At 44.6% G+C, this 26,585-nt stretch overlaps 1 protein-coding gene across 1 annotated transcript in view; it reads right to left on the minus strand.

Moving 5' to 3' along the window:
* The window catches only part of LOC108543838 (uncharacterized), a 45,676-nt gene continuing 19,091 nt past the window's right edge, over positions 1–26,585 (minus strand). The window contains exons 2-4 of the mRNA XM_017894645.1: positions 22,307–22,362; positions 15,495–16,098; positions 1–91 (exon numbers count right to left, since the gene is read on the minus strand). Of these exons, the coding sequence (XP_017750134.1) occupies positions 68–91; positions 15,495–16,098; positions 22,307–22,362 (684 nt within the window). The 3' untranslated portion in view covers positions 1–67. The remainder of the gene's footprint in view (positions 92–15,494; positions 16,099–22,306; positions 22,363–26,585) is intronic.

Genomic DNA, 26,585 nt, shown 5'->3' on the forward strand with positions numbered 1-26,585 from the left:
TGCCAGGCTGGGTTGCCGTAGTAACCACATCCTTTCTTGCACAGGATCCACATGAATTCCTCCACGTTCAGACTTCAGGCTCATCTTCTTCCTGCTAACCAATGAACAAACAACAAAGTGCTGTGGAAAATGAATCATCATTCTACTAACTAAAATCTTACCAATTATGATCAAAAAGTGAGTGATTCCATTATCTTCAAGCCGTAAGAGGGAAGAAGGGAATGAAGGAGGGAGGGAAAGAGGGGAGAAAGGAAGAAGAAGAAAAAAGTTATATATAGCATATTCCTGCCACAGTTACATTAAAGAAAGACTTATTCCCTGCCCAAAATACAAAGAACCCATTAAGAAAGAGCTAACATTCGATTAAAGACCTAAATGTATGGGCTTGAAACTAGAAAATTCCTAGAAGAAAACTTAGGGGAAAAGCTTCCCGACACTGGATTTTGCAAGGACTTCTAGGATATGACACCAAAAGCACAGGCAACAAAAGCAAAATCAGACAAATACATTAATTCCATCAAACTTGAAAATGTCTGCACAACACAGGAACCAAATGACAGAGTAAAAAGGAACAACACACAGAAAGGGAGAACATATCTGCAAACCACATATCTAATAAGGGGTTAATATCCAGAATATAAAGGAACTCTTACCACTCAATAACAAAAAAAACCAACATAATCTGGTTAACGAATGGGAAAAGGACTTCAATAGACAATTCTCCAAAGACATACCAACAGCCAATAAACATGTGAAAAAGTGCTCAACATCACTAATCAGGGATATGCAAATCAAAACCACAATGAAATATCTCTTCGTACCCATTAGGATGACTACTATAAAAAAAAATTCAGTTTTTGAAGTGGTGGCAAATAAGCATATGAATACTTCTTCAACATTGTTCAGTCATTAGAGAAATGCAAATTAAAACCACCATGAGATATCACTCAAACCATTAGAATGGCTAAAACAAAAAATACTGACACAGCCTGGGCAACATGGCAAAATTCGGTCTCTATCAAAAAAATACAAAAAAAATTAAGCAGGGATGGTGGTGCATGGCTGTGGTCCCAGCTACTCAGTAGGCTGAGGCGGGAAGATCACTTGAGCCTGGGAGGTGGAAGTTGCAGCAAGCCAATATCACACCACTGCACTCCAGCCTGGGTGACAGAATGAGACTCCACCTCAGAAAAAAAATAAATACTGACAATACCAAGTGACAGCAGGGATGCAGAGCAACTACAACCCTCATACATTCCTACTGGAATACAAAACAGTACAGACACTAAAGAAAACACTTTTATATAAGTTTCTCAAGAATGTATACATACAATGACCATCCAACCATGCAATCCCTCTCCTGGGTATTTCCTCTAGAGAAATAAAAACTGCTATTTACAAAATTCTATACACAAACAGTTATAGTAGCATTATCTGTGATGACAAAAAATGACCACTAAAATATCCTTCAATGGGAGAATGAATAAACAAACTATGGTACATCCATACAACAGAATGCTACTCAGGAAAACAACAACAGGTATCAGTACACCCAACAACTTTGATGAATCTCAAAGGCTTCATGCTGATAGAAGCCAGCATCTTAGTTCCTTCTGGCTGCAGGAACAAAATACCATAAATTGGGTAGGTCACAAAAAACAGAAATTTATTTCTCACAGTTCAGGAAGCTGGCAAGTTCAAGATCAAGAAGTCAACAGATGTTGGTGTCTCGTGGTTCACTGAAGGTACCTTCTCCCTGTGTCCTTACAAGGTGGGAGGGGAAGACGGGCTAGACTCTCTGAGGTCTCCTATAAGGGCACTTATAAGCCTCAGTGATGGGGGCTCCACTTTCATGAACTACTCACCTCCCAAAGGCTCCACCTCCTAGTAGCATCACCTTGCAGTTTAGAATTTCAACATATGAATTCGGGGCACACAAAGATTCAGACCATAGCAGCCATCTTAAAAGTTTACACACTGTATGACTCCATTTAGGACCTAGGGTAGGAAAGGATGTGACTATAAAGGATTAGCACAAGAAAGTTTTTTGGGTGATGACACTTCTGTATTCTGATTGTGAAGGTGTTTACATAAATCTATTAAAATTTAAAAATTCTGGCCAGGCACAGTGGCTCACGCCTGTAATCCCAGCACTTTGGGAGGCCGAGGCGGGCGGATCACGAGGTCAGGAGATCGAGACTGGTTAACACGGTGAAACCCCATCTCTACTAAAAATACAAAAAAATTAGCTGGGCGTGGTGGCGGGCGCCTGTAGTCCCAGCTACTCGGGAGGCTGAGGCAGGAGAATGGCGTGAACCCGGGAGGTGGAGCTTACAGTGAATCAAGATTGCACCACTGCACTGCAGAATGGGAAACAGAGCCAGACTCCATCTCAAAACAAAAAAACAAAAAAAACAAAAAAAAAAAATTGGCCAGACATGATCGCTCACGCCTGTAATCCCAGCACTTTGGGAGGCGTAGGCGGGTGGATCACCTGAGGTTAGGAGTTCGAGACCAGCCTGGCCAACATGGCAAACCCTGTCTCTATTAAACATACAAAAATTTGCCAGGAGTGGCAGCAGACACCTGTAATCCCGGCTACTCAGGAGGCTGAGACACGAGAATCACTTGAACCAGGCAGATGAAGGTTGCAGTGAGCCAAGATCACACCACTGCACTCCAGCCTGGGCAACAGAGCAAGATGCCATCTCAAAATAACAGAAAACAAAACAAAACAAAACTTGAGAGGCAATTTCTAGGTTGGATTAGGGAGAAGTACAGAACAGGAGACACGGAAACTGACCAAGAGACAACTACAATTAGAGGACTAGAGGTAACACAGTGGGTAGCTAGGTGTGGTGGCGCTGACCTGTAATCCCAGCTACTCGGGAGGCTGAGGCACAAGAATTGCTTGGACTAGGCAACAGAGGGAAACCCTGTCTCATAAAATAAATAAATAAATAAATAAATAAATAAATAAATAAATAAATAAATAAGTAACACAGTGGGAATGGAAAGACGACAGATGAAAATCTACCTTAGAGGTAAGATCTGTAAGAGTTACTTAATGAGACTTGGCAGGGAGAGGGAAATCAAATAACATTAAGAAATCCCGGCCGGGCGCGGTGGCTCATGCCCGTAATCCCAGCACTTTGGGAGGCTGAGGCGGTCGGATCACCTGAGGTTGGGAGTTTGAGATCGGCCTGACCAACATGGAGAAACCCCATCTCTACTGAAAATACAAAAAATATTATCCAGGCATGGTGGTGCATGCCTGTAATTCCAGCTACTCCGGAAGCTGAGGCAGGAGAATTGCTTGAACTCGGGAAGCAGACGTTGCAGTGAGCCGAGATGGTGCAATTGCACTCCAGCCCCGGCAACAAGAGCGAAACTCTGTCTCAAAAAAAAAAAAAAAAAGAAATCCTGACTTATTCCATCAAAAAGGTAGTAAGTGGCAGAGTCATCACTAAGCTTCCTCCCCCCCCCCTTTTTTTTAGAAGACAGGGTCTGTCAGGCTGGAGTACAGTGGTGGATCACAGCTCACTGCAGCCTTGACTTCCTGAGCTCAAGCAATATTCCCACCACTCAGCCACCATGCCTGGCTAATAGTTTTATTTTTTTTTGTAGAGGCAGTGTTTTGCCACGTTACCCAGGTGGTCTCGAACTCCTGGGCTCCAGTAAGCCTACACTTAGTATGCCAAGTCCTGGGTTTCAAATTATTTTGAAAGTTTGAACTAATCTTGCCATTATCATCCTGCTGTCCCTTCCCTTCCAAGAGAAATGGGCAAAAGGAAATACTTATTTTTTCACACAGATCAATTAACTTTTTAAAATTTTGTACTGTAAGTATGATAGTACTAGTCGATGTTACTAAAATAAACATAATTTGCAGAGTCTGCCTAGCACATGTGCAAATACCTCCTGTGTATCAGGAAACTGTCCTCTCAATCCACAAAGATAAGCTGGCGGCAGCTACCATTTGTATAAGGTGAACGGTCCCCCAATTCAGGGTCACAGCTGATTCTCTCCAACTGTGTTAGAGTCTTTTGCTTGGAGTTTTGGACATGGGACTAAGTCGGGGCTGTTCTCTTGAATGATGGAACTGTGTAACATGATCATCTTCCATCAAGTGGTCTGAGTATCAGGACAGTCTACAGAGTGAAACAGACATACCCCAAGAAGCAGAGAAAAGTAGAAGGCCCGTAGGTCCTGAGTGATTTCAATCTCCCAGATCCAATCCCTGGCTAAGGTTTCGCTGCATGCCCACTCTCAGATTCTGAGACATATACACTGGTCCCCTAACTGCTTTTTTCTTTTTTTAAGCTGGTTCCAGTAGAGCCTATTATCTATGCCAAAAGACTTCTACAGATGCTCTTTAAGAGCTAGAAAAACATAAAGGAGTGCTCTGTGCATTACTTGGCATGAGTGCTCTGTGCATTACTTGGCATACATTAAAAGCTCTATATGTATTAGACAGAAACAATAACAATAGCTCTGAGTCTAAGAAGACTGATTTGATGGCCGGGCGCGGTGGCTCACACCTGTAATCCCAGCACTTTGGGAGGCCGAGACGGGTGGATCATGAGGTCAGGAGATCGAGCCCATCCTGGCTAACACAGTGAAACTCTCTCTCTACTAAAAATACAAAAAATTAGCCGGGCGTGGTGGTGGGCGCCTGTAGTCCCAGCCACTTGGGAGGCTGAGGTGGGAGAATGGCATGAACTGGGAAGGCAGAGCTTGCAGTGAGCCGAGATAGCGCCACTGCACTCCAGCCTGGGCAACAGAGCAAGACTCTGTCTCAAAAAAAAAAAAAAAAAGAAGACTGATTTGGTGTGGACCATGATGAAATCACAGAGATCTGTCATATCTGCACTCGAACCCCAGCTTTGCCACATACTAGAAATGTGACTGTAGGCAAACTATGTAATATTTCTGAAACTCCCTTTCCTCTCTCTCTCTCCAACCTCACTGCTCCTATCATTCTCCACCTTTTTACCAAACTAAGCCTCACAGGACCTGTGCACCCATGACCTTCACTCTCTGGTGCTACACCTGTGATTATGTCACCTTACACTGCAAAAAGACTTCGCAGATATAATTAAGTTGACTAATCATTAAAACAAGGAGATTATCCTAGATATCTAGATGGGCCCAATGAAGCACATGAACCCTAAAATGCAGAAGAGAACAAGGACCCAGAACGGCCAAAACAATCTTGAAACAGAATATAAGAAAACTTACATTTCCTGATTTCAAATCTTACTACAAAGCCACGGGAATTACTACAGCGTGGTACTGGCACAAGAACAGTCATAGAAATCAACAGAATAAATTGAGATTCCATAAAAAAACTCACAATTCTTCTGTCAACTGATTTTCCACAGAAGTACCAAGAGTATTCAATGGTGAAAAAAGAGTCTTTTCGGCCAAGCGCGGTGGCTCATGCCTGTAATCCCACCACTTTGGGAGACTGAGGCGGGCGGATCACCAGTTCAGGAGATCGAGACCATCCTGGCGAACACGGTGAAACCCTGTCTCTACCAAAAATACAAAAAAAATTTGCCGGGCGTGGTGGTGGGCGCCTGTAATCCCAGCTACTTGGGAGGCTGAGACAGGAGAATGGCGTGAACCCAGGAGGTGGAGCTTGCAGTGAGTGGAGATCGCGCCACTGCACTCCAGCCTGGGCGACAGAGCAAGACTCTGTCCCAAAAAAAAAAAAAAAAGAGTCTTTTCACCAAATACTGCTGGGAAAATTGGATAGCCACATGCAAAAGAATGATGCTAGATACCACATACAAAAATTAACTCAGAATCAATCAAAGACTTAAATGTAAAAGCTAAAACTAAAGCTCTCAGAAGAAAATACAGAGGTAAAATTTTCATGATATTGGATTTGACAATGATGTTTAGATATGGCACCAAAAGCAGGAGCAACAAAAAAGACAGATAAATTGTACTCCAATAAAATTTTAATGTTTGTGCTTCAGAGGACCTTATCAAATGAAAACAGAACCCACAGAATGAGAGAAAACACTTGCAAGTCATTTATGTAATGACGAACTTCCATCCAGAATATATAAAAAATTCTTATAATTCAATAATAAAAAGTAAGTAACAATTTTTTCAACGGGTAAAAGATCTGAATGGACATTTCTCCAGAAAGATAGTCAAACAGTCGTGAGTATGTGAAAAGATGTCCCACATCATCTGTCATCAACGAAACGCAAAACGAAACCACAATGAGATGCCACTTCACATCCAGTAGGATGACTAGAACCAAAAAGTCAGAAATAACAAGTGTTGCCAAGGTGTGGGGAAACTGGAACCCTCATACACTGTTTGTAGGAATGTGAAATGGTACGGCCATTGTGGAGAAGCCCTGCAGTTTCTCAAATGATTAAACAATATTACCATAGAAACCAGCAATTTCACTCCTAGACTAAGAGAAATAAAATCGTATGTCCACAGAAAAACTTGTACATGTTTATATCAGCATCATCCATAATAATCCAAGAGCAGAAACAACCCAAATGTACATTAACTGATGAATTAATAAACAAAATGTGGTATATCCATAAAATGGAGTATTATTTGGTCATAAAAAGGAATGAAGTACTGATACATGCTACAACATGGTGAACCCTGAAAACATGCTAAGTGAGAGATGCCAGTTATAAAAGACTGTCTACGGCCATACCACCCTGAACGCGCCCGATCTCATCTGATCTCGGAAGCTAAGCAGGGTCGGGCCTGGTTAGTACTTGGATGGGAGGCCAGTTATAAAAGACCATACATTATATGATTCCATTCATCCGAAAATCCACACCAGGGAAATCTAGAGACAGAAAATAGACTGGTGGTCACTTAGCACTGAGAAGGAACAGGATGGAAATACAGGGGATAGAGAACGGGCATGGGTTTCTTTGTGAGATGATGAAAATATTCTAAAGTTGGCTGTGGTAATGGTTGTAATTATGCACTTGAAAAGGGAGAATTGTATGGTATGTGAATTATACCTCAATAAAGCTGTCTTTTTAAAAAAGAGAAGAGACAGAATGTGAAGTTAGAGAGAGTCAAAGCACTATTGATGGTTTTGAAGCTGGAGGAGACTAAAAGTCAAGAAATTTGAGTGGCTTCTAGAAGCCGAGAATGACTTCTGGCTGACAGCCAGCAAAGAAATGAGGATCTCACACCTTCACCACATGAAAATGAATTCTGCCAACATGAGTGTGTGTGGAAGGAGACTCTCCCTATCACCTCCAAATAAAAACCCAGGATGACCGATACTTAATTCTGACCTCTTGAGGTCCTCAGCAGAATACCCAGTGGAGCCTGCTTGAACCTCTAATCTACAGAACTTTGAGATAATAAATGAGTACTGTGGACATGGGCAATGACTCACGCCTCTATTCCCAGCACTTAGGAAGGCTGAAGTAGGACGACTGGTTGAGAATGGGAATTTGAGGCTGCAGTGAGCTATGATGGCACCACTGAACTCCAGCATGGGCAACAGAGACCTTCTCTCTTCAAAAAAAAAACAAAAAATAAGTGAGTGTTTCAAACTGCTATCTTTCCACTTCCCCTTTGTTGGGAGAGCCTTTGCAAGCGCTGTTCCAATGTGAGGAATGCTGTGGCCCTTGCTATCCAGGAGGTGGTTTCTTTCTCATCATTTAGGTCTAAGCTGTGAGAGACCTTCCCTAGCCTATCTGAAATACTATCTACTCCAACCTACCCTACCCACACCTCCGTCATGGACCCAATGCCATTTCTCTATGTCCTATTTCTTATATTTCTTTGGGGGTGCAGGGATAGAGGCGGGGTCTTACCACGTAGCCCAGGCTGGTCTTGAACTTCTTACGGATGTGAGCCACCATGCCCAGCCTTCATGTCCTATTTCTTTGCCTTTCCCCCTCCCCGCCCCTTGAAACAGGGTCTGACTCTTTCTTCTAGGCTAGAGTGCACTAGTGCAATAACGGCTTACTATACTCGACCTCCCCAGACTCAAGAGATCCTCTTGCCTCAGCCTCTTGAGTAGCTGGGACTACAGGCATGTGGCACCACGCCTGGCTAAGTTTTGTATTTTTTGTAGAGACAGGGTTTTACTATATTAACCAGGCTGATCTCGAATTCCTGGCCTCAAGTGATCCATCCACCTTGTCCTCCCAAAGTGCTGGGATTGTAGGCATGAGCTACTGCACCCAGCCTCCATGTCCTAGTTCTAATAAATATTTTTTATTTACTTATCTACCTGTTGGTCAGTCTCCCTCACTGCCAAGAATGTAATTCGCTGAGGACAGAGACCTTATTTTCCTTCTCTACTTTTACATTTCTAGTGATTCAAATAGTACCACTGTGATGTTATAACATATATTGGTTTTTGTCCACGATCCCTGGCTGGTAACTACCATAGTCCTCATCCTAAGTTTTCTGTTTTTTGTGAGACAGGATCTCGCTCTGCTGCCCAAGCTGGAGTGCAGTGGTGAAGTCTCACTGCAACTCCGCCTCCTGGGTTCAAGTGATTCTCCTGCCTCAGCCGCCCGAGTAACTGGTACTACAGGTGCCTGCCACCATGCCCATGGTGTATTTTAGGTAGAGACGGGGTTTCACCATGTTGGCCAGGCTGGTCTCGAACACCTGACATCAAGTGATCTGCCCACCTCAGACTCCCAAAGTGCTGGAATTATAGGCATGAGCCACCATGCCCAGCCCCAGGCTTTTGTGTGATAAGGCTGGGTGTGTTAGGCCTCATGGGCAGCCCCTCTGACTTTCTCCTACCCTCCTTTTACCTGCCCCAAGGCAGGACTCTACTCTGGATTGGTCTTAAACCCTCCCCAGAGAGGGTCCAGCTCTATACTCTGAGGGACAAATGCTGATGTCAGGAAGCCTCCATAAAAACCCAAGAGAACTGGGCCCAGGAAGCTTTCAGATAGCTCAACACAGTGGAGGTTCCTGGAGGGCTTGCACCCAGGGAGGGCATGGAAGTTCCGCACCTACCCCTACTCCTCGCCCCCAGCATCTCCTTCATCTGGATCCTCTGCAATATCCATTGTAATAAACTGGTAAACATAAGCATCTCCCTGAGTTCTGTAAACCACTTCAGCAAATTAATCGAACCTAAAAAGGGAGCCATGGGAACCCGAACTTGAAGCTGGTCAGTTAAAAGTTCTGGAGGCCCACAGTTGCAACTGATGGGGGTTAGGAGGGGCAGTCATGGGGACTGAGTCCTCACCCTGTGCAATCTGACACTATCTCCTGGTAGATAGCGCAGGAAGTGAACACTATCTCCTGGTAGATAGTGCTGGAAGACACCCAGCTGGTGTGGTGTGTAGGGGAAGAATCCGCACACATATGGTCATGGAAGTCTTCTGCGTTGATGATGCTGTGGCGTGAGCAGAGGAAAAACACAGTTCGAGGAGTTTTTTCCCTGCACAAATGGGCATATCATAGGTTCTCAAATCTTTGTTGAAAGAACAATAACTGAATGAATAAGGTTATTGTAGAGACCATAGAATAACATGGCTATAAAGCAATGATACATACTAAATGCTTAATAAATACAAAAATCCCTTCCCCGGGACCAGGTGCAATGGTTCATGCCTATAATCCCAGCACTTTGGGAGGTGAAGGTGGGAGGATGGCTTGAAGCCAAGTGTTCAAGACCAGCCTGGGCAACATAGCAAGACCCTGTCTCTATTATTTAAAAATGTTCAAAAATCTCTTCCTCTCATGGGTGATTAGCCATTATGTTCTGGATGGGCGTGGTGACTCATGCCTATAATCCCAGAACTTTGGGAAGCCGAGGCGGGCAGGTCACGAGGTCAGGAGTTTGAGACCAGCCTGGTCAACACAGTGAAACTCCATCTCTATTAAAAATACAAAAATTAGCTGGGCATGGTGGCATGCACCTGTAGTCCTAGTTACTCAGGAGGCTGAGGCAGGAGAATCACTTGAACCCAGGAGGTGGAGGTTGAGGTGAACTGAGGTCGTGCCACTGCACTCCAGCCTGGGCAACAGAGAACACTCTGTTTCAGAAAAAAATAATAATAATAATAATACATGCTAACCAACTTTACAAGGGAAAATAAACATCTATGGGATGGTTAAACAAACTGGGGCACGACCACACAAGAAAATACCTAACACTAAAAAGGACAAAATATTAACACATGCAAAAACCTGGAGGCTCAAGAGCAACATGTTGATTTTTTTTAAAAGTGTATCTTAAAAGGTCACATACTGTAGGATTTATACAACCTTTCCAAATGACAAAACTACAGATATGGAGAACAAATTAGTGCTTTTTCCAGGTTAAGAGTGGTGAAGGCAAGGGAGAGGAGAGGAAGGAAAATGGTATAAACAGTTAACCCAGCAGGCCTGTGTTGCTCAAATGATGCACATTCTCAGACAGGCCTGCTTGGTCAGCTGGGTTAGACTGGCCCTTGGTCAGCTCCTAGAAACTGAGGTCTTTTACTAGCCCTATGCCCTAAGTGATAAGGGTGTTTTGTATGGTTACGGTACTGAACCACACTGTTCCAGCTTGTCTAGATATTTTGTGCAAATTGTATGATTTATGGTAAACACCTGCTTTCCTTTTGGAGTTGCTCTAACAGTGATCAGTCCCAAAGGGACTATATGCCTATGTGATATGGTTTGCATCTGTGTCCCCACCCAAATGTCATGTTGAATTGTAATCCCCAGTGTTGGAAGTGGGGCCCGTGAAAGGTGATCTGATCACAGGGCAGTTACTCATGAATGGTTTCGCACCATATCCTGTGATTCTGTGCTTGTGAGATCTGGTTGTTTAAAAGTGTGTAGCACCTTCCCTCTTGCTCCTGCTCTGACAAGGGGAGACACTTTGCTCCCCCTTTGCTTTCCACTGTGATTGGAAGCTTCCTGAGGCCTCCCTAGAAGCAGAAGCTGCAATGCTTCCCGTACAGCCTGTAGAACTGTGAGCTAATCAAACCTCCTTTCTTTATAAATGACTCAGTATCAGGTATTACTTTATAACAATGTGAGAATGAATGAACGAATACACTATGTGACCAGCCTCCAATAAAAGCCCTGGATTCTGAGGCGTACCTGAGCTTTCACAATAAAAAAACACTTCACCCGTGTTGCTAGAGTTGACGGCTGGGGAAGTAAGCACGTCCTGGGCAACTCTGCTGGGAGAAGACTCTTCGAATCTTAACAGCGCTGGTGTCCTGTAGAATCTGCTCAGTGCACAACTACCCTTTATTAATCCTGCTTTGTATCCCCTCACTGCAACAAACCATAGCAAGGAATAAGTATGTCCTGTGAGAGCCCCAAGCGAATTATGAAACCTGGGGGCAGCCCTGGGGACTGTTGACACAGGATGTGACTAAAAAGGCATGAAGGAAATCATTGGGGTAATGGAATAGTTCTGTATCTTGACTATGGTGGTGGCTACAGGAATCTACGTATGAGATAAAATGTGCATGACACTATACACATACATTGCACAAATATCAATTTCCAGGTTTCGACATTGTATTATAGTTATGTAAGATATAACCATTAAGCAAACTAGAAGAGTACACAGGACCTGTCTGTACTATCTTTACGGCTTCCTATGGATTTAAAGTTATTAATTATTCCAAATTTTAAAGTTTTGTTAAAAATCACACATGAGGCCGGGCGTGGTGGCTCACGCCTGTAATCTTAGCACTTTGGGAGGCCGAGGTGGGTGGATCAAGAGGTCAGGAAATTAAGACTTTCCTGGCTGACACGGTGAAAGTGAAACCCCGTCTCTACTAAAAATACAAAAAAATATTAGCCGGGCATGGTGGCAGGTGCCTGTAGTCCCAGCTACTAGGCAGGCTGAGGCAGGAGAATGGCATGAACCCAGGAGGCGGAGCTTGCAGTCAGCAGAGATGGCCCCACTGCACTTCAGTCTGGGCAACAGAGCCAGGCTCCCTCTCAAAAAAAAAAAAAAAAAANAAAAAAAAAAAAAAAAAAAAAATCACATGTGAACATTTTTTAATAAAAATAAACACCTATCATGGGACCAATGTGTATCAGTTAAACACACCACTCATTCTGCTGCTTCTAAGTATAAAAAGAGAGCAAGGGTACCACCAAAAGAGAGTGCCATCATTTGAAAGGCTATGTAGTGGTGGTGACAGTGTCTGTTATGGTAGAAGGTAGGAGAGTCGGCACACCCAGATTGGACATCAGAGCTACAGACGGCATATCCTGTAAACATAGGAAGAAACATGGGGGATCAACTGCGTGAAACTCAACTCTTTTTCTCCTGGGTAGACAGACCTGTCCCTAGACAGGTAAGCCCCACCAGCACTGGTTACAGTAGGGAGCTCTGAGGGGCCACACACAGCTCCTGTGGGAGCACTGCATTCCAAAAAAGAGGAGCTTGATTGAGCAACCTGGACATAAAGAAGGCACAATTCAATTGGTCCCACTTATGTCAGAGAAGACAGAGTAAAATGATCTCTGCTGCTGGGACAGTTAGGATTCTATAAACTGTGCCCCAGGGCTAGGATTTATTCCGGGTCCAGGTACCCTAAAAAGGACAGAGAGGTACAAAGCTTACTTACAAAGCTCCCAAAACTATTAGTACTTTTTCTTAAGGCTCTGGATGCAAGCCAGTTTTGTCTCAGAAAAGCAAAACGAAAACACTTTGCAGATGTGAGTAGTTTTCCGCTATCCTTCTTGAGGGTCCGCTTCCTATTCCTGGGTTCAATGTCATGCCCTCAGAAGTCACTCCTCTCTCCAGGCAACTCATCTGGGACTTACAGGAAACATCCCATCAATTCTAGTAAAACGATAAGCTATCCTTTGACCTCAGTTAAGGAATAAAACTTATGGGTGATTTTTTTCCCTTAAATTTTTTTTCCCAGTTAGAAAAGTAAAGAATATTCATTATTGGCGGAGAATGCAGTGAGCCGAGATCATGCCATTGCACTCCAGCCTGGGTGACAGAGTGAGACTCCATCTCAAAAAAAAAGAACACTTACTATTTACAAAACCCGACATATATAGACAAGTAGAAAAAAAGTTTTCGTCATCATTCAGAGACAGTTACTGTATGTGGTACATATTCTTATAATGTTCCCTCTGCACTCATTCAACAAATATTTATATACTGATGGATTACTGTACAACGGGCACTTGGGACACAGGCACTTGGGACAGGCACTTGGGATACAAATGTAAGTAAAAATAAATCAAACAGTTTGCTAGAAACAGAAACAGAATGCCAAAGGGTATGTGCCTTTAAAATTTTGACATATACCAAACTGGTTTGACAAAACATACTATTTACATTCCCACCTACAGTGTATGAGAATCTGGTTTCCCATAACCTCACAAGCATAACATTACTGAACTTTAATTTTCTGTCAATCTGACAGGCAAACAAAAAAAAATCATTTAACGTGCATTTCCCTAAGGTTAGCCATCTTTACAGACATTTATTGGCATTAATATATTTTCTTTGAAGAAATTAACTGATCTTGCTCATTTTTCTATGTCACTACTATTTTCTTTCGATTTATAGGTACTCTTCTTATATATCTTTCAGTCCTCAACTTCATGGTATGAAGACACCATCATTCTAATAAAAGGCTTATTAGCATTTGCACTCTGTAATCCAAGGTTCACCAACTTTCATATGATTAAATATAATGCTTCCAAAATGAATGTGAATGTCAATGTCAGAGTTTTAATGTTAAATATAACAAAACAGTATTTGTCCAAACGTTAGCCTGGACAAATAATTCCATATGATAATCAACTCCCTGGAATATAATGCAGAGTTGACTGCTGCTGGAATCAGCAGAGCAAGCAGGGCAGCATTCTTAAGGAATGAGTTCTAGACAATGGTCTTCTATTGTACTAGATCAAGCCCTCCTTGGTTAAGCAAAATTGTAACTCTAATCTGAGCATGCCATTCTCTGGACTAACAGCTCAAAATTACACATAAGATAATCTGGCTACTGTAGCCTACTTTGTACCATTCGCTATGCTCTCGCCCAGGGAAGCAGCACAAATGGTCAATTTATTCACTAAGTCACTGACCAAAAATTATTTCTCCTAACTCCACCTAAAGGAACAACAACCTGCGACACATGAGACGGTCTCTGTTAAAGGCATTTCTTTTCTTTACCTTTTTTTCCTTTTCTTTTCTCTATCTGACATACGGTCTTGCTGTATAACCCAGGCTAGAATGCACTGGCATGATAACATGTTACTCACTGTAGCCGGGACGGCCTGGGCTCAAGTGATCCTCCCCACTTTAGCTTCCCAAGTAGCTGAGACTACAGGTGTGCACCAGCATCCCTTGATGCTTGAGGCGACACTTGAGGCGGGAGGATTGCTTGAGTTCAGGAATTTGAGACCAGCCTAGGCAACACAGCAAGACCCCATCTTTACAAAATATTTAAAAATCAGCTTTGTGTGACAGCACCCATCTGCACTCTCAGCTACTCGGAAGGCTGAGGTGGAAGGATCACTTGAGCCCAGGCAGTTGAGACTTCAGTGACTCATGATCTTGTCACTGTACTCCAGCCTGGGTGACAAAGAGAGACCCTGTCTCCAAATAAATAAGCACCTCCTTATAGTTACTGGTCTCCTCTCCTTTGGTTCCCCCCTCTCCATCACTCCACCCTGTTAGTCTGAATGTTACTCATTCCTCAGGACACCTGCAGAAAGTATTCCCTGATCCCTTCCAGGCTCCACACCCAACAGCATGGCCTAAATGCCCAGCTCCTTCCTCGGTGCTCCATCTTAGCTCACACTCCTTACCACACTGTTTTCAAAGTATCTTGACTGGCCCTTCTCCTCAACCGGCTAACTTCTAGAGAGCAGAAACATGACTGCTTAGAAGGTCATTAAAAATTCAAATCCTGAACATTTCTTAATCCTGCGGATAGGAATCATTAACTCGTAAAAGCAAAATGTTATTTATCATTAAATATTAACAATATAATCACGTTTTCATCTCTGGCAAGTTTCTTGGTACAACAATTTTAAGGAACAGACTCTTTAACAACAGTTAAAGCCGCGCGCTGGCTCACGCCTATAATCCCAGCACTCTAGGAGGCTGAGGCAGGAGGATCGCTTAAGGCCAGGAGTTTGACACCTGCCTGGGCAACAGTGTGAGATCCCATCTCGAAAAAAATAGTAAATAAAAACAAAGCAGTTTTAGGTTTAGAGGGGGGACAGTAGCTCTCCAAGCCAAAAACCAACTCCCAAGGTGCTCCTGTAAACTCGCCCTGGAAAAATCTATCTAATCTCAAAGGCAAAACGAGCCCACGGGCGCCCACGACACATTTCTCAACCACAAGGATTGGTCACCCGCGCTGGGACACCGCCAGCTGCCTATGACCTAGCCTCCAAAGCGGCAGAGTCCCTCCCCCTCTCTCTCTCTAAACTTCCGCGATGGCATCCCCCGGCTCTCCTCCTACACCGTTCGGAAATAGGGACTTCGACTCCTAACCCCAGCCCCGCAGCCTCACCCTCAGCCACGGGGTGGAAGTCAGGACCACAGGCTTCAAATCCCCCTCCCAATTCCGGGACGCTTCTGTCCCCCCAGGGTGATGCGGGATCAAGTCCCAGTGCCCCTGCCGCGGCCTGGGGCTGTGGTCTGGGTCCGCGCGTCCCATCCCGGCGCGTTCCGGGGAGGTCCTGGGAGGGGCCACGCGCGAGCACAGATGTTGCTTTGGAGCCCGCGTCCTGGAAGGAAAGTGGGAGCCAGGCGGAGGGAAACCGCCGGAGAGGGAGGGGCAGCCAGGATATGCTCCGAGGCAGGCCTTCGGATCTTGGCCGGGCGCTGAAGATTCCGGCAACGAGCGCCTGAGACGGAGAGGCCGCGCACTGTGAGGATTAAAGGAGCCGAGGGCGGCCTGGAACGGGGCAGGCGGCGCTGACCGGGCGGGAACGTGGGACGAAGGACAGCGGGAGGCACCGACGAGCAACTGCCCCCGCCGCGCGGATGGCACAGACCAACTGCCGCGCCGCCCCGCTCCCGGAGCTGAGAGCCACACGGCTCTTAGGCCCAGTCCATCCGCTCCGTACCTCACCCGCGTTTCCACCGGCGCCCAAAGCGCCGCTCGCCCGTGTCTTTCGGGTAGGTCTCGGCTCCGCGGTCCGCTCCCGCCTCACACCCACCCTTCTGCTTGCCCCACTCCCCGCACTGCCAGCGAATGCAAGTTAGGCACGGAGTGCAAACGTCACTTCCGGCGCCTTTGGCTCGTGACGGGAGGAAGTGCGAGCGGATCCAAAGGTGGCGAGTCCCTGTAACCCTACGTACTAGGGAGGCTGAGGCAGGAGGATCGGTTGAACCTGGGAGGCGGAGGTTGCGGTGAGCCGAGATTGTGCCACTGCACTGCAGCCTGGGTAACAGAGCGAAACTCTGTCTCAAAAAAAAGAAAAAAAAAAGGAACCCAAGATCAGATCACAGAACTAGCAGGTTTGGTTTCTCCTGAGGCCTCTCTCCTTGGCTTACAGATGGTCACTGTCAGGCCTCTGAGCTCAAGCTAAGCCATCATATCCCCTGTGACCTCCACGTATACATCCAGATGGCCTGAAGTAACTGAAGAATCACAAAAGAAGTGAAAATGGCCTGTAACTGCCTTAACTGATGACATTACCTTGTGAAATTCCTTTTCCTGGCTCATCCTGGCTCAAAAACTCCCCCACTGAGCACCTTGTGTCCGCGGCCCCTGGCCTCTGCCCGCCAGAGAACAACCCCCTTTGACTGTAATTTTCCTTTACCTACCCAAATCCTATAAAACGGCCCCACCCCTATCTCCCTTACCTGACTCTCTTTTCGGACTCAGCCCGCCTGCACCCAGGTGAAATAAACAGCCTTGTTGCTCACACAAAGCCTGTTTGGTAGTCTCTTCACACAGACGCGAAAGTCGCCTCTTCACTGTGTCCTCACATGGCCTTTTCTCTGTGAACGTGCATTTTTGGTGTCTGTGTGTGTCCAAATTTCCTCTTTTTATAAAGTCACCAGTCGAATTGGATTAGGGCCCACCCTAATGGCATCATCTTAACTCACCTCTTTAGAGACCCTGTTTCTAAATACAGTTACATTCTGAGGTACTGGGGTTAGGACTTCAGCATATGAATTTGGTGGGGATCACAATTAAGCCTGTAACTTAATCATAATTACTTTAAAAATAAATAACATGGTGCTATAAGCAGGCAGGAGTGAGGGTTTGGGAGCCTAGGGAGACCCTGATAAGATGATGGCTCCAAGTTGAGACCATAAGGGACTATGAGGGTGAAGCCACATGGGAAGGAAGAAGAGAAGGAAGATGCCAGCAGTTCTGGAGTTTAAGCAAGACTTAGGTGACTTTCAGACTGGTCACTCATCCAAATATGAAAAATCTCAGGACTCAGAAAATGATAATGAGGAAAGAGAGACCCTCTCATTGTTTTATATTGTTCTATACTCAGTACCTGTTTTAAGAAAAAAACAAAGAAGTAAAACCAAAGACAGGCAGCCCGGCACCAGGCCCGAAATCAGGCCTGGGCCTGCCTGGCCTAAACCCAGTAGTTAAAAATCAACTCATAACTTAAAAACCGATATTATTTATAGATTCCAGACATTGTATAGAAGAACATTGTGAATCTCCCTGCCCTGTTCTGTTTCTCTCTGACCACCAGTGCATGCAGCCCCTGTCACATACCCGCTGCTTGCTCAAATCAGTCACGACCCTTTCATGTGAAATCTTTAGTGTTGTGAGCCCTTAAAAGGGACAGAAGTTGTGCACTCAGAGAGCTCGGATTTTAAGGCAGTAGCTTGCCGATGCTCCCAGCTGAATAAAGCCCTTCCTTCTACAACTCCGTGTCTGAGAGGTTTTGTCTGCAGCTCATCCTGCTACAATAGGACTAAGCAAAAATGCAGCACCAGTGCAGATGTTTTGGCTTCTTGTGTAGCTCATCTCATATCTCCCAGTTACAAAGTTTCTTTGTATTTAATGTAGAATCAGTCTTGCTGGGATATAAACCTGTATCCTCCTGTTTTGTTCCCAGGGAAGAGATGTCACAAGTCTGTTCATTTATTGGAATACTATTATTTATCTTTTCTGCAGACTTATTTTCTGCAAGTTGTTTTGGCTTTTTTTTCTGTAACTGGATCTGGGTAACCTGGCAGTGCAGAGCCAGACCCTGGGCTTCAAGACAGGGACACGGCCGGGCGCAGTGGCTCAAGCCTGTAATCCCAGCACTTTGGGAGGCCGAGACGGGCGGATCACAAGGTCAGGAGATCAAGACCATCCTGGCTAACACGGTGAAACCCCGTCTCTACTAAAAAATACAAAAAACTAGCCGGGCGAGGTGGCGGGCGCCTGTAGTCCCAGCTACTCGGGAGGCTGAGTCAGGAGAATGGCGTAAACCCGGGAATTGGAGTTTGCAGTGAGCTGAGATCCGGCCACTGAAGTCCAGCCTGGGCCACAGAGCGAGACTCCGTCTCAAAAAAAAAAAAAAAAAAAAAAAAAGCGACAGGGACACACTACCCACCAGCCTAGGGACTCAGCTGGACTAGTTAGTCGACTTTGTCAAACTCTTCATCTGGGAAACAATGTTAGATTCTGGTTAAATTTAATTCTGAATATGATCTTATCTATTATAATTTTAAGGTTTTCTAAAATCAAGTACTCTGTACTTCTGTCAAGCTTTGGAGCCTAAATTAGAAATAGTCCTGAAATCAAAGTCTGATTTCTGCCTGTTTTTTTTCTTTACATTCTGTTTCAGCTAATGATGCTTGTTCATTTTTTGAACAGCTAAATAGCAGCTTGGACTCAAGTTCACTATAAAGTTCACAATTACTCCTCGTCCATTTCCAGCCAACAGTGGCTGGCATGTTCCAGCCATGCGTTTCCTCATTTCGGTCACCCACTGACATCTAAGTTGCTCCCTAAATCCAACAGTGTGTGGGCACTTGACACATAGTTGGTCTCCATGCTGGACATCCGTGACAATGGCCCATTTGATTTTTTTGTTTTGTTTTGTTTTGTTTTGAGACAAAGTCTCACTCTGTTCCCAGGCTAGAGTGCGGTGGCACGATCTTGGCTCACTGCAACGTCTACCCCCGGGTTCAAGCGATTCTCCTGCGTCAGTCTCTTAAGTAGCTGGGATTACAGGTGTGCACCACCACACCTGGCTAACAATGACTCATTTGAGATTCTCACCTTCTGGCTTCTAACTGCCACCTCCCCTCACAGAGTTAGGTAGAGTTGATCCCATCCAAAATCTAGTCTTATGGAATCCCCATGCGATGACCATCATCTCATTTCCTCAACACCCTTGTGTCATAAGCTTGCTTTCAGACCTTATCAGGCTTTGGACCTGTACACCTTTCCCATTTGCAGAGTCCAGAAACTGGCCCCTGTCTTACTGCTTCTTTACTTCATCCAGGTCCCATCATTCCAACCACACTTCCGCAGGATAGCCCCATCCTTTGATGCTCACTGCTCGAGCACTGCCTCTACTCGTCATCTTGTCAGGACCGCCCAGCTATCCGGCTTTCTCCCTCTCCCATGCTGATCACTGGGCCTTGTGAGACAAATGAAAAGCTGATCTCATCTGAGTTACTGCAACTCATCAGAGCTGGTTTTCTCACTTCATCCAGGTCATCAGTGCTGCTTGGCAATTATTGTTTGTCTTCACGCAATTTCCTCTCTGTTTCTCCCACAATGGCTAGCCCAAAATGTCGCCACTTTACTCCAGCACCTTCCTTGACCTGCCTGTTTCTTTACAGTTATCTTTATTTGCTGATCCCTCACTTCTCTAATTAAAGGTATAAATTATTCAAATTACTCTTGATTGCTTTCTCCTAACACAAATGACCCTAAAAACAAGACAGGTCAGATGACCCAAGGAAACAATGATGGTGGTGTAGACCTTTCTTTTTTTTTTTTTTTTTTTTTTTNCTAGAAAGAGTAGACTCTTAGTATTTGTTGAGTAAATTAACAAAATTCATTTGTATTTTTTTTTAAGTCAATGTATCCAAATATGGCTCTTGAATAAACCCAAAATTGACTTTGATTGAACCTGGGATGTGGAGATTGCAGTGAGCCGAGATCATACCACTCCATCCTGGTGACAGAGCGAGACTCCATCACAAACAAACAAACAAACACCCAGAAAACACATTGAATGCTATGTATAAAGTATATGTAGTAATAAAGTGGGCATTTTGATCTCTGTCAAAAAAAAAAATTTAAAAAAGAGATAAAGAAAAAAGATTGGTGATTTGTGCTGGGAAATTTTCCTGGCTAGAAAGCAAACTTGCACTTTTAAGACATGTGTTTTGGAACTATCTTAAAATCTGCAGTAAAAATTGCATTATTTTTTCTTATTTAGCAAACATGTATATATAGTTTTAGAAGTACAGTCCAGTTCTAAGGAAAAAAAAATATAGAAATTGATTTAGAAATAGAAGAACAGACTTGGGTTGGTTAAAGATAGATGGGCAGAGAGCAATAAAAGATTTGTTAATGACCATACCTTTTAGTTATTCTGGCTCCATGTCTCTTCCATTTATGCTTTAAGTTTTAGATAAAATTCAATTATTCTGCCACATTCACCATCTATTTAGAATCAGACATATATAAAGATTGCATTTTACTAGTTAATCATTTACTCAAAAATTTCATTGAACTGAATTATACCAAATGTTGCTGATTTATACACATTCAATAAGAATATTTTTTAGAAGGTGAAATTTTGGATTTTTTAACAGACAATGGAGGTTCATATGGAATTGTAGGGAATAACATGGAGTGTTATAAGAAGTGCCTTTTTTTTTATCAACTGAACAATACCTGAAATTGTATAAGAAACTGTTACATTTTATTGTGGTTTATTGATAATTGCTTCTTCAAAATATCATGGCATGTTACAATGCCAATGCAGTTCCACAGTAAAAAAAGATGGAGAAAAAATTTGAATGTTGTATAAGTAGTTAAATGCTTTTAACAATTGTTACATTTATTTATTTTTTAATTGGTTTATCATTATTTTTTTTTTTGAGACATATCTCTCTCTCTCACCCAGGCTGGAGTGCAATGGCACAATCTCGACTCACTGCAACCTCCACCTCCCAGGTTCAAGTGATCCTCCTGCCTCGGCCTCCTGCATAGCTGGGAATACAGGCACGGGCCATCATGCCTAGCTAATTGTTGTATTTTTAGTAGAGACAAGGTTTCACGATGTTGGCCAGGCTGGTTTCAAATTCCTGACCTCAGGTGATCTGCTCTCCTCGGCCTCCCAAAGTGCTGGGATTACAGGCGTGAGCCACCGCACCCAGCCTACATTTAATTTTATATTGAACAATGTGTACGTAATTCAGAGAGAGAAAACATGATTTTCTTTCAAAGAGAGAATCTACAGGCTCTGGGAAACTTCTTAGTCAGAATAAAATATCTGAAAAATAATCATAGGGAGGAGGAATGGGCTTTTATCTGGATGACAACAAATAATAAAACTGCGCTACTGTTAGATCAAGTCATACTTGTACAAAAAATTGAAAAAGTTATTTATTTATTTATTTATTTATTTATTTATTTATTTATTTTACTTTTTATTTTAGAGACAGGGTCTTGCTCTGTCACTGAGGCTGGACTGCAGTGGTGCAATCATTGCTCACTGCAACCTCAACCGCATGAGCTCAAGTGAACCTCCCACCTTAGGCTCCCAAGTACCTGGGACTGCAGGTGCAGGCCACCATGCCTGGCTAATGTTTTTGATTTTTTTGTTTTTTGTTTTTTGTTTTTTGTTTTGAGACGCAGTCTCACTCTGTCGCCCAGGCTGGAATGCAGTCGCATGATCTCGGCTCACTGCAACCTCTGCCTCTTGGATTCAAGAAATTCTCTGCCTCAGCCTCCTGAATAGCTGGGATTGCAGGTGCCTGCCACCATGCCTGGCTAATTTTTTTGTGTTTTTAGTAGAGATAGGGTTTCACCATCTTGGCCAGGTTGGTATTAAACTCCTGACTTTGTGATCCACCCACCTTGGCCTCCCAAAGTGCTGTGATTACAGGTGTGAGCCACTGCGCCCGGCCTGAATTTTGTTATTTTAGACACAGGTTCTTGCTATGTCACCCAGGCTGGTCCTGGACCCTGGCCTCAGGCAATCCTCTCAAAGTGCTATAGGATTACAGGTATGAACCACCATGCCTGGCCAGGCAAAATAATTAGATTCTTCCTTTCTGGTGCTGAAGGTGAAGCTAGTGTCTCTGCTCAGTGGGATCCTGTAGGATCCTCTGCAGCTGTTGTGGAGGTAGATGCAGCGCTTCCAGGATGTGTATCCACCTTACCTTAACTTAGGTGGATATAGAGCCTGCAGGATCCTCTGCTGCTGCTGCTGCTGCTGCTATGGAGACTGAAAATGCTCTCCAGTGCCTAGCAGGCCAGATGTAAAAGCTGACTTGGAAAACAAGGGACATCAGTGCTGAGAGCACCTACCTGCCTGAGAATAAGCAGCAGACAGTCCTGGGTATGGCATCACTGTCATGGTTACCTAACAGGTATCAGATAAGGCATGGCCAGAAGTGGCCAATCAGCTTTTAAATGCCAAAGACAGGACAGTTACAAACAGAGGGGAGAGGTGGAGAGGACATGGTGAGAGGGATAGTAAATACCTGCAACATGTGCACACACAGGTGGGCCCTTGGGGCAGAGTCAGCTGAGGTACAGTTGGTGATGAAGATGCTGTGTTGAGAAACTGGATACCCAAGTCATTTATAAAAGTTCATACACATTGTAGGGACTTAAGCCTACTCATGATACCACCCGGACCTCTTTACAAAAATACTGAAGATATAAAGATTTCTTCAATTGGACTCTGAACCTGTAAGTTTCTTTTAATGAGGATCAAGCCCCAAGTTTTGTGTTGCTATGTGATTCTATTTCTTGATTTTAATAATGACAGAGAAAAGTATGGATACCTTCATTCCAGAAATCTACTGGGGCTGGGCTATTTGCCAGGATCACATGATACGGGGAAGAAATGAGGGTCTGTATTACATTAAGAGAATCCTGGACAGGCGTGGTGGCTCATGCCTGTAATCCCAGCACTTTGGGAGGCTGAGGCAGGTGGATCACCTGAGTTCAGGATTTTGAGACCAGCCTGACCAACATGGAGAAACCCCGTCTCTACTAAAAATACAAAATTAGCCAGGCATGGTGACGCATGCCTGTAATCCCAGCTACTCGGGAGACTGAGGCAGGAGAATCGCTTGAACCCGGGAGGCAGAGGTTGCATCGAGCTGAGATTGCACCATTGCACTCCAGCCTGGGCAACAAGAGCGAGACTCCGTCTCAAAAAAAAAAAAAAATGATGGCAAAGGCCGAGCGTGGTGGCTCATGCCTGTAATCCCAGCACTTTGGGAGGCTGAGGCAGGCAGATCATGAGGTCATGAGATCGAGACCATTGGGCTAACACAGTGAACCCCCCATCTCTACTAAAAATACAAATTATTAGCTGGACATGGTGGCAGGCACCTGTAGTCCCAGCTACTTGAGAGGCTGAGGCAGGAAAATTGCTTGAATCAGGAAGGCAGAGGTTACAGTGAACTAAGATCATGCCAATGCACTCCAGCCTAGGTGACAGAGCGAGACTCCGTGTCAAAAAAAAAAAAAAATTAGTCTGGTGCAGTGGCTCATGCCTGTAATCCCAGCACTTTGGGAGGCCGAGGCAGGCGGATCATGAGGTCAGGCTTTCAAGACCAGCTTGACCAATGTGGTGACCCCCATCTCTACTAAAAATACAAAAATTAGCCAGGCATGGTGGCGGGCGCCTGTAATCCCAGCTACTTAGGAGGCTGAGGCAGGAGAATCGCTTGTACCCGGGAGATGGAGGTTTCAATGAGCCAAGATCACGCCACTGCACTCCACCCTGGGCAACAGAGACTCTGTCAAAAGAAGAAAGAAAGAGAGAGGGAGGGAGGGAGGGAGGGAGGGAGAGAGAGAAAGAAAGAAAAGATAAAGAGAAAGAAAAGAAAGAGAGAGAGAGAGAGAGAGAGAGAGAGAAAGAAAGAGAGAGAGAAAGAAAGAAAGACATGCCTGAGACTGGGTAATTTATTAAAAAAGAGGTTTAATGGACTCACGGTTCACCATGGCTGGAGAGGCCTCACAATCATGATGGAAGGCAAAGGAAGACCAAAGGCACATCTTCCACGGCAGCAGGCAAGAAAGCATGTGCAGGGGAACTGCCCTTTTATAAAACCATCAGATCTTTGAGACTTATTCACTATCATGAGAACAGCACGGGAAAAACCCACTTCCATGATTCCATTACCTCCTACTGGGTCCCTGCCACAACATGTGGGGATTATGGGAGTTAAAATTCAAGATTTGGGTGAGGACACAGCCAGACCATATCACTGGTTTTTCCCCAGGTTCCCCCACATAAATCAGGGGATGCAGATGGATACTTCTGAGAAAGGGCACCACTGAGGTCTAGATACTGAATACACTGAGGTCCCAGCTCTTGCTCTGCCAGGATACCCTGTCCCACCTGCTAGGAGCTCCCCTCAACCACCTCCCTGTTCAGGAGGTGCCCATATATTCAAGAAAGAGTTTTCATAACTTTCTTTCTTTTTTTTTTTTTTTTTTTTTTTTGAGACAGAGTCTTGCTCTGTCACCCTGGCTGGAGTGCAGTGACATGATCTCAGCTCACTGCAACCTCCACCTCCCAGGCTCAAGAGATTCTCATGCCTCAGCCTCCTCAGTAGCTGGGATTACAGGTGCACACCACCACACCCGGCTAATTTTTTGTATTTTTAGTAGAGATGGGGTTTTGCCATATTGGTCAGGCTGGTCTCAAACTCCTGACCTTTTGTGATCCACCCCAGTTGGCCTCTCAAAGTGCTGGGATTACAGGCATGAATCATCACACCTGGCCAGTTTTCATAATTTTCTTTACTTCCACTATAGTGGGAGAACTATCTTCAGAGAAAACTATCCTGGACAGGTAGGTTGGCCTAACCAGGAACAGGTTTCAGTGAGGTGTTTTAGAAGCAGTGATGCCTGTGTACCCTGGTGAGAAGGAGCATGGCATGAACATCAGAAACCAGACTTCACCTTAGAGAAGGAGAGGCCACAGGGTGGGGTCTGAAGGAGCAGTTCTCACAAGTGATCCTGTGGGCACTGGGGCCACACCATGCACCTTGGTGCACAAGTGTCAATGTGGTTTGGAGTGGGGTAGAGGACTCAGGGTGTTAAAAGCATCAAGGCATCCAGCAGAGAGCCACCGCACCCAACTTTACTTTCACCCACAGACTGATGCACCCAACTTTACTTTCATCCACAGGCTGATGCACCCAACTTTACTTTCATCCACAGGCTGATGCACTCAAGGAAGTGTTACTCCACGACAACCTCAATGATACACACAGAACCTGTTTGCCAGGCCCATGCCACAGGCTGTAATCTCAAAATGGGGGCCACCAAGGCTTGTTAAAATAACTGGGACTCAGAGGAAAATTTTTTTAACATTATTAGTATTTTTGAGACAAGGTCTTCCTCTATCACCCAGGCTGGAGTGCAGTGGTGTGATCATAGCTCACTGCAGCCTCTGTCTCCCAGGTTCAAGCCATCCTCCTGCCTCAGACCCCAGGTAGGCAGGACCACAGGTGCACACCACCACACCCAGCTAAGAAAACAATTTAAACATTTTATTTATTTATTTATTGAGATGAAGTCCCGCTCTGTCACCCAAGTTGGAGTGAAGTGGCACGATCTCAGCTCACTGCAACCTCCGTCTCCTCGGTTCAAGTGATTCTCCTGCCTCAGCCTCTGAGTAGCTGGCATTATAGGTGCCCGCCACCATGACCAGCTTATTTATTTATTTATTTATTTATTCTGAGACAGAGTCTCGCTCTGCCACCCAGGCTGGAGTGCAGTGGCGTAATCTTGGCTCACTGCAAGCTGCGCCTCCTGGGTTCATGCAATTCTCGTGCCTCAGCCTCCGGAGTAGCTGGGACTACAGGCGCCCACCACCACACCCAGCTAATTTTTTATATTTTCAGTAGAGACGGGGTTTTACCGTATTAGCCAGGATGGTCTCAATCTTCTGACCTTGTGATCCGCCCGCCTCGGCCTCCCAAAGTGCTGGGATTATAGGCGTGAGCCACGGCGCCCAGCCTAATTTTTGTATTTTTTGTATTTTGTATTTTGTAGAGATGGGGTTTCACCATGTTGGCCAGGCCGGTCTTGAACTCCTGACCTCAGGTAATCCGCCCGCCTTGGCCTCCCAAAGTGCTAGATTACAGGTGTGAGCCACTGTGTTTAAATTTTAATTTAAACATTTTAAAATTTTGTTTGCATTTTAAATAAAATCTCAATTTGGTTTTAAAAAAACTCTGTCCGGGTTGTGATAACTCACATTTGCAACATCAGCACTTTGGGAGGCTGAGGTGGGAGGATCACCCAGGAGTTCAAGATCAGACTGGGCAACATAGGGATACCCAGTATCTCTAAAAAGTAATGATAGGCCAGAACTGCTTGAGTTCAAACTCTTGGGCTCAAGCAGTTCTGCCTCAGCCTCCCAAGTAGCAAGGACTACAGATTTGAGCCACCACACTGGCTTTTTTT

The sequence above is a fragment of the Rhinopithecus bieti genome, unplaced genomic scaffold, assembly GCF_001698545.2.
Source record: "Rhinopithecus bieti isolate Rb0 unplaced genomic scaffold, ASM169854v2 scaffold_24996, whole genome shotgun sequence".
NCBI classification, from domain to species: Eukaryota; Metazoa; Chordata; class Mammalia; order Primates; family Cercopithecidae; genus Rhinopithecus; species Rhinopithecus bieti.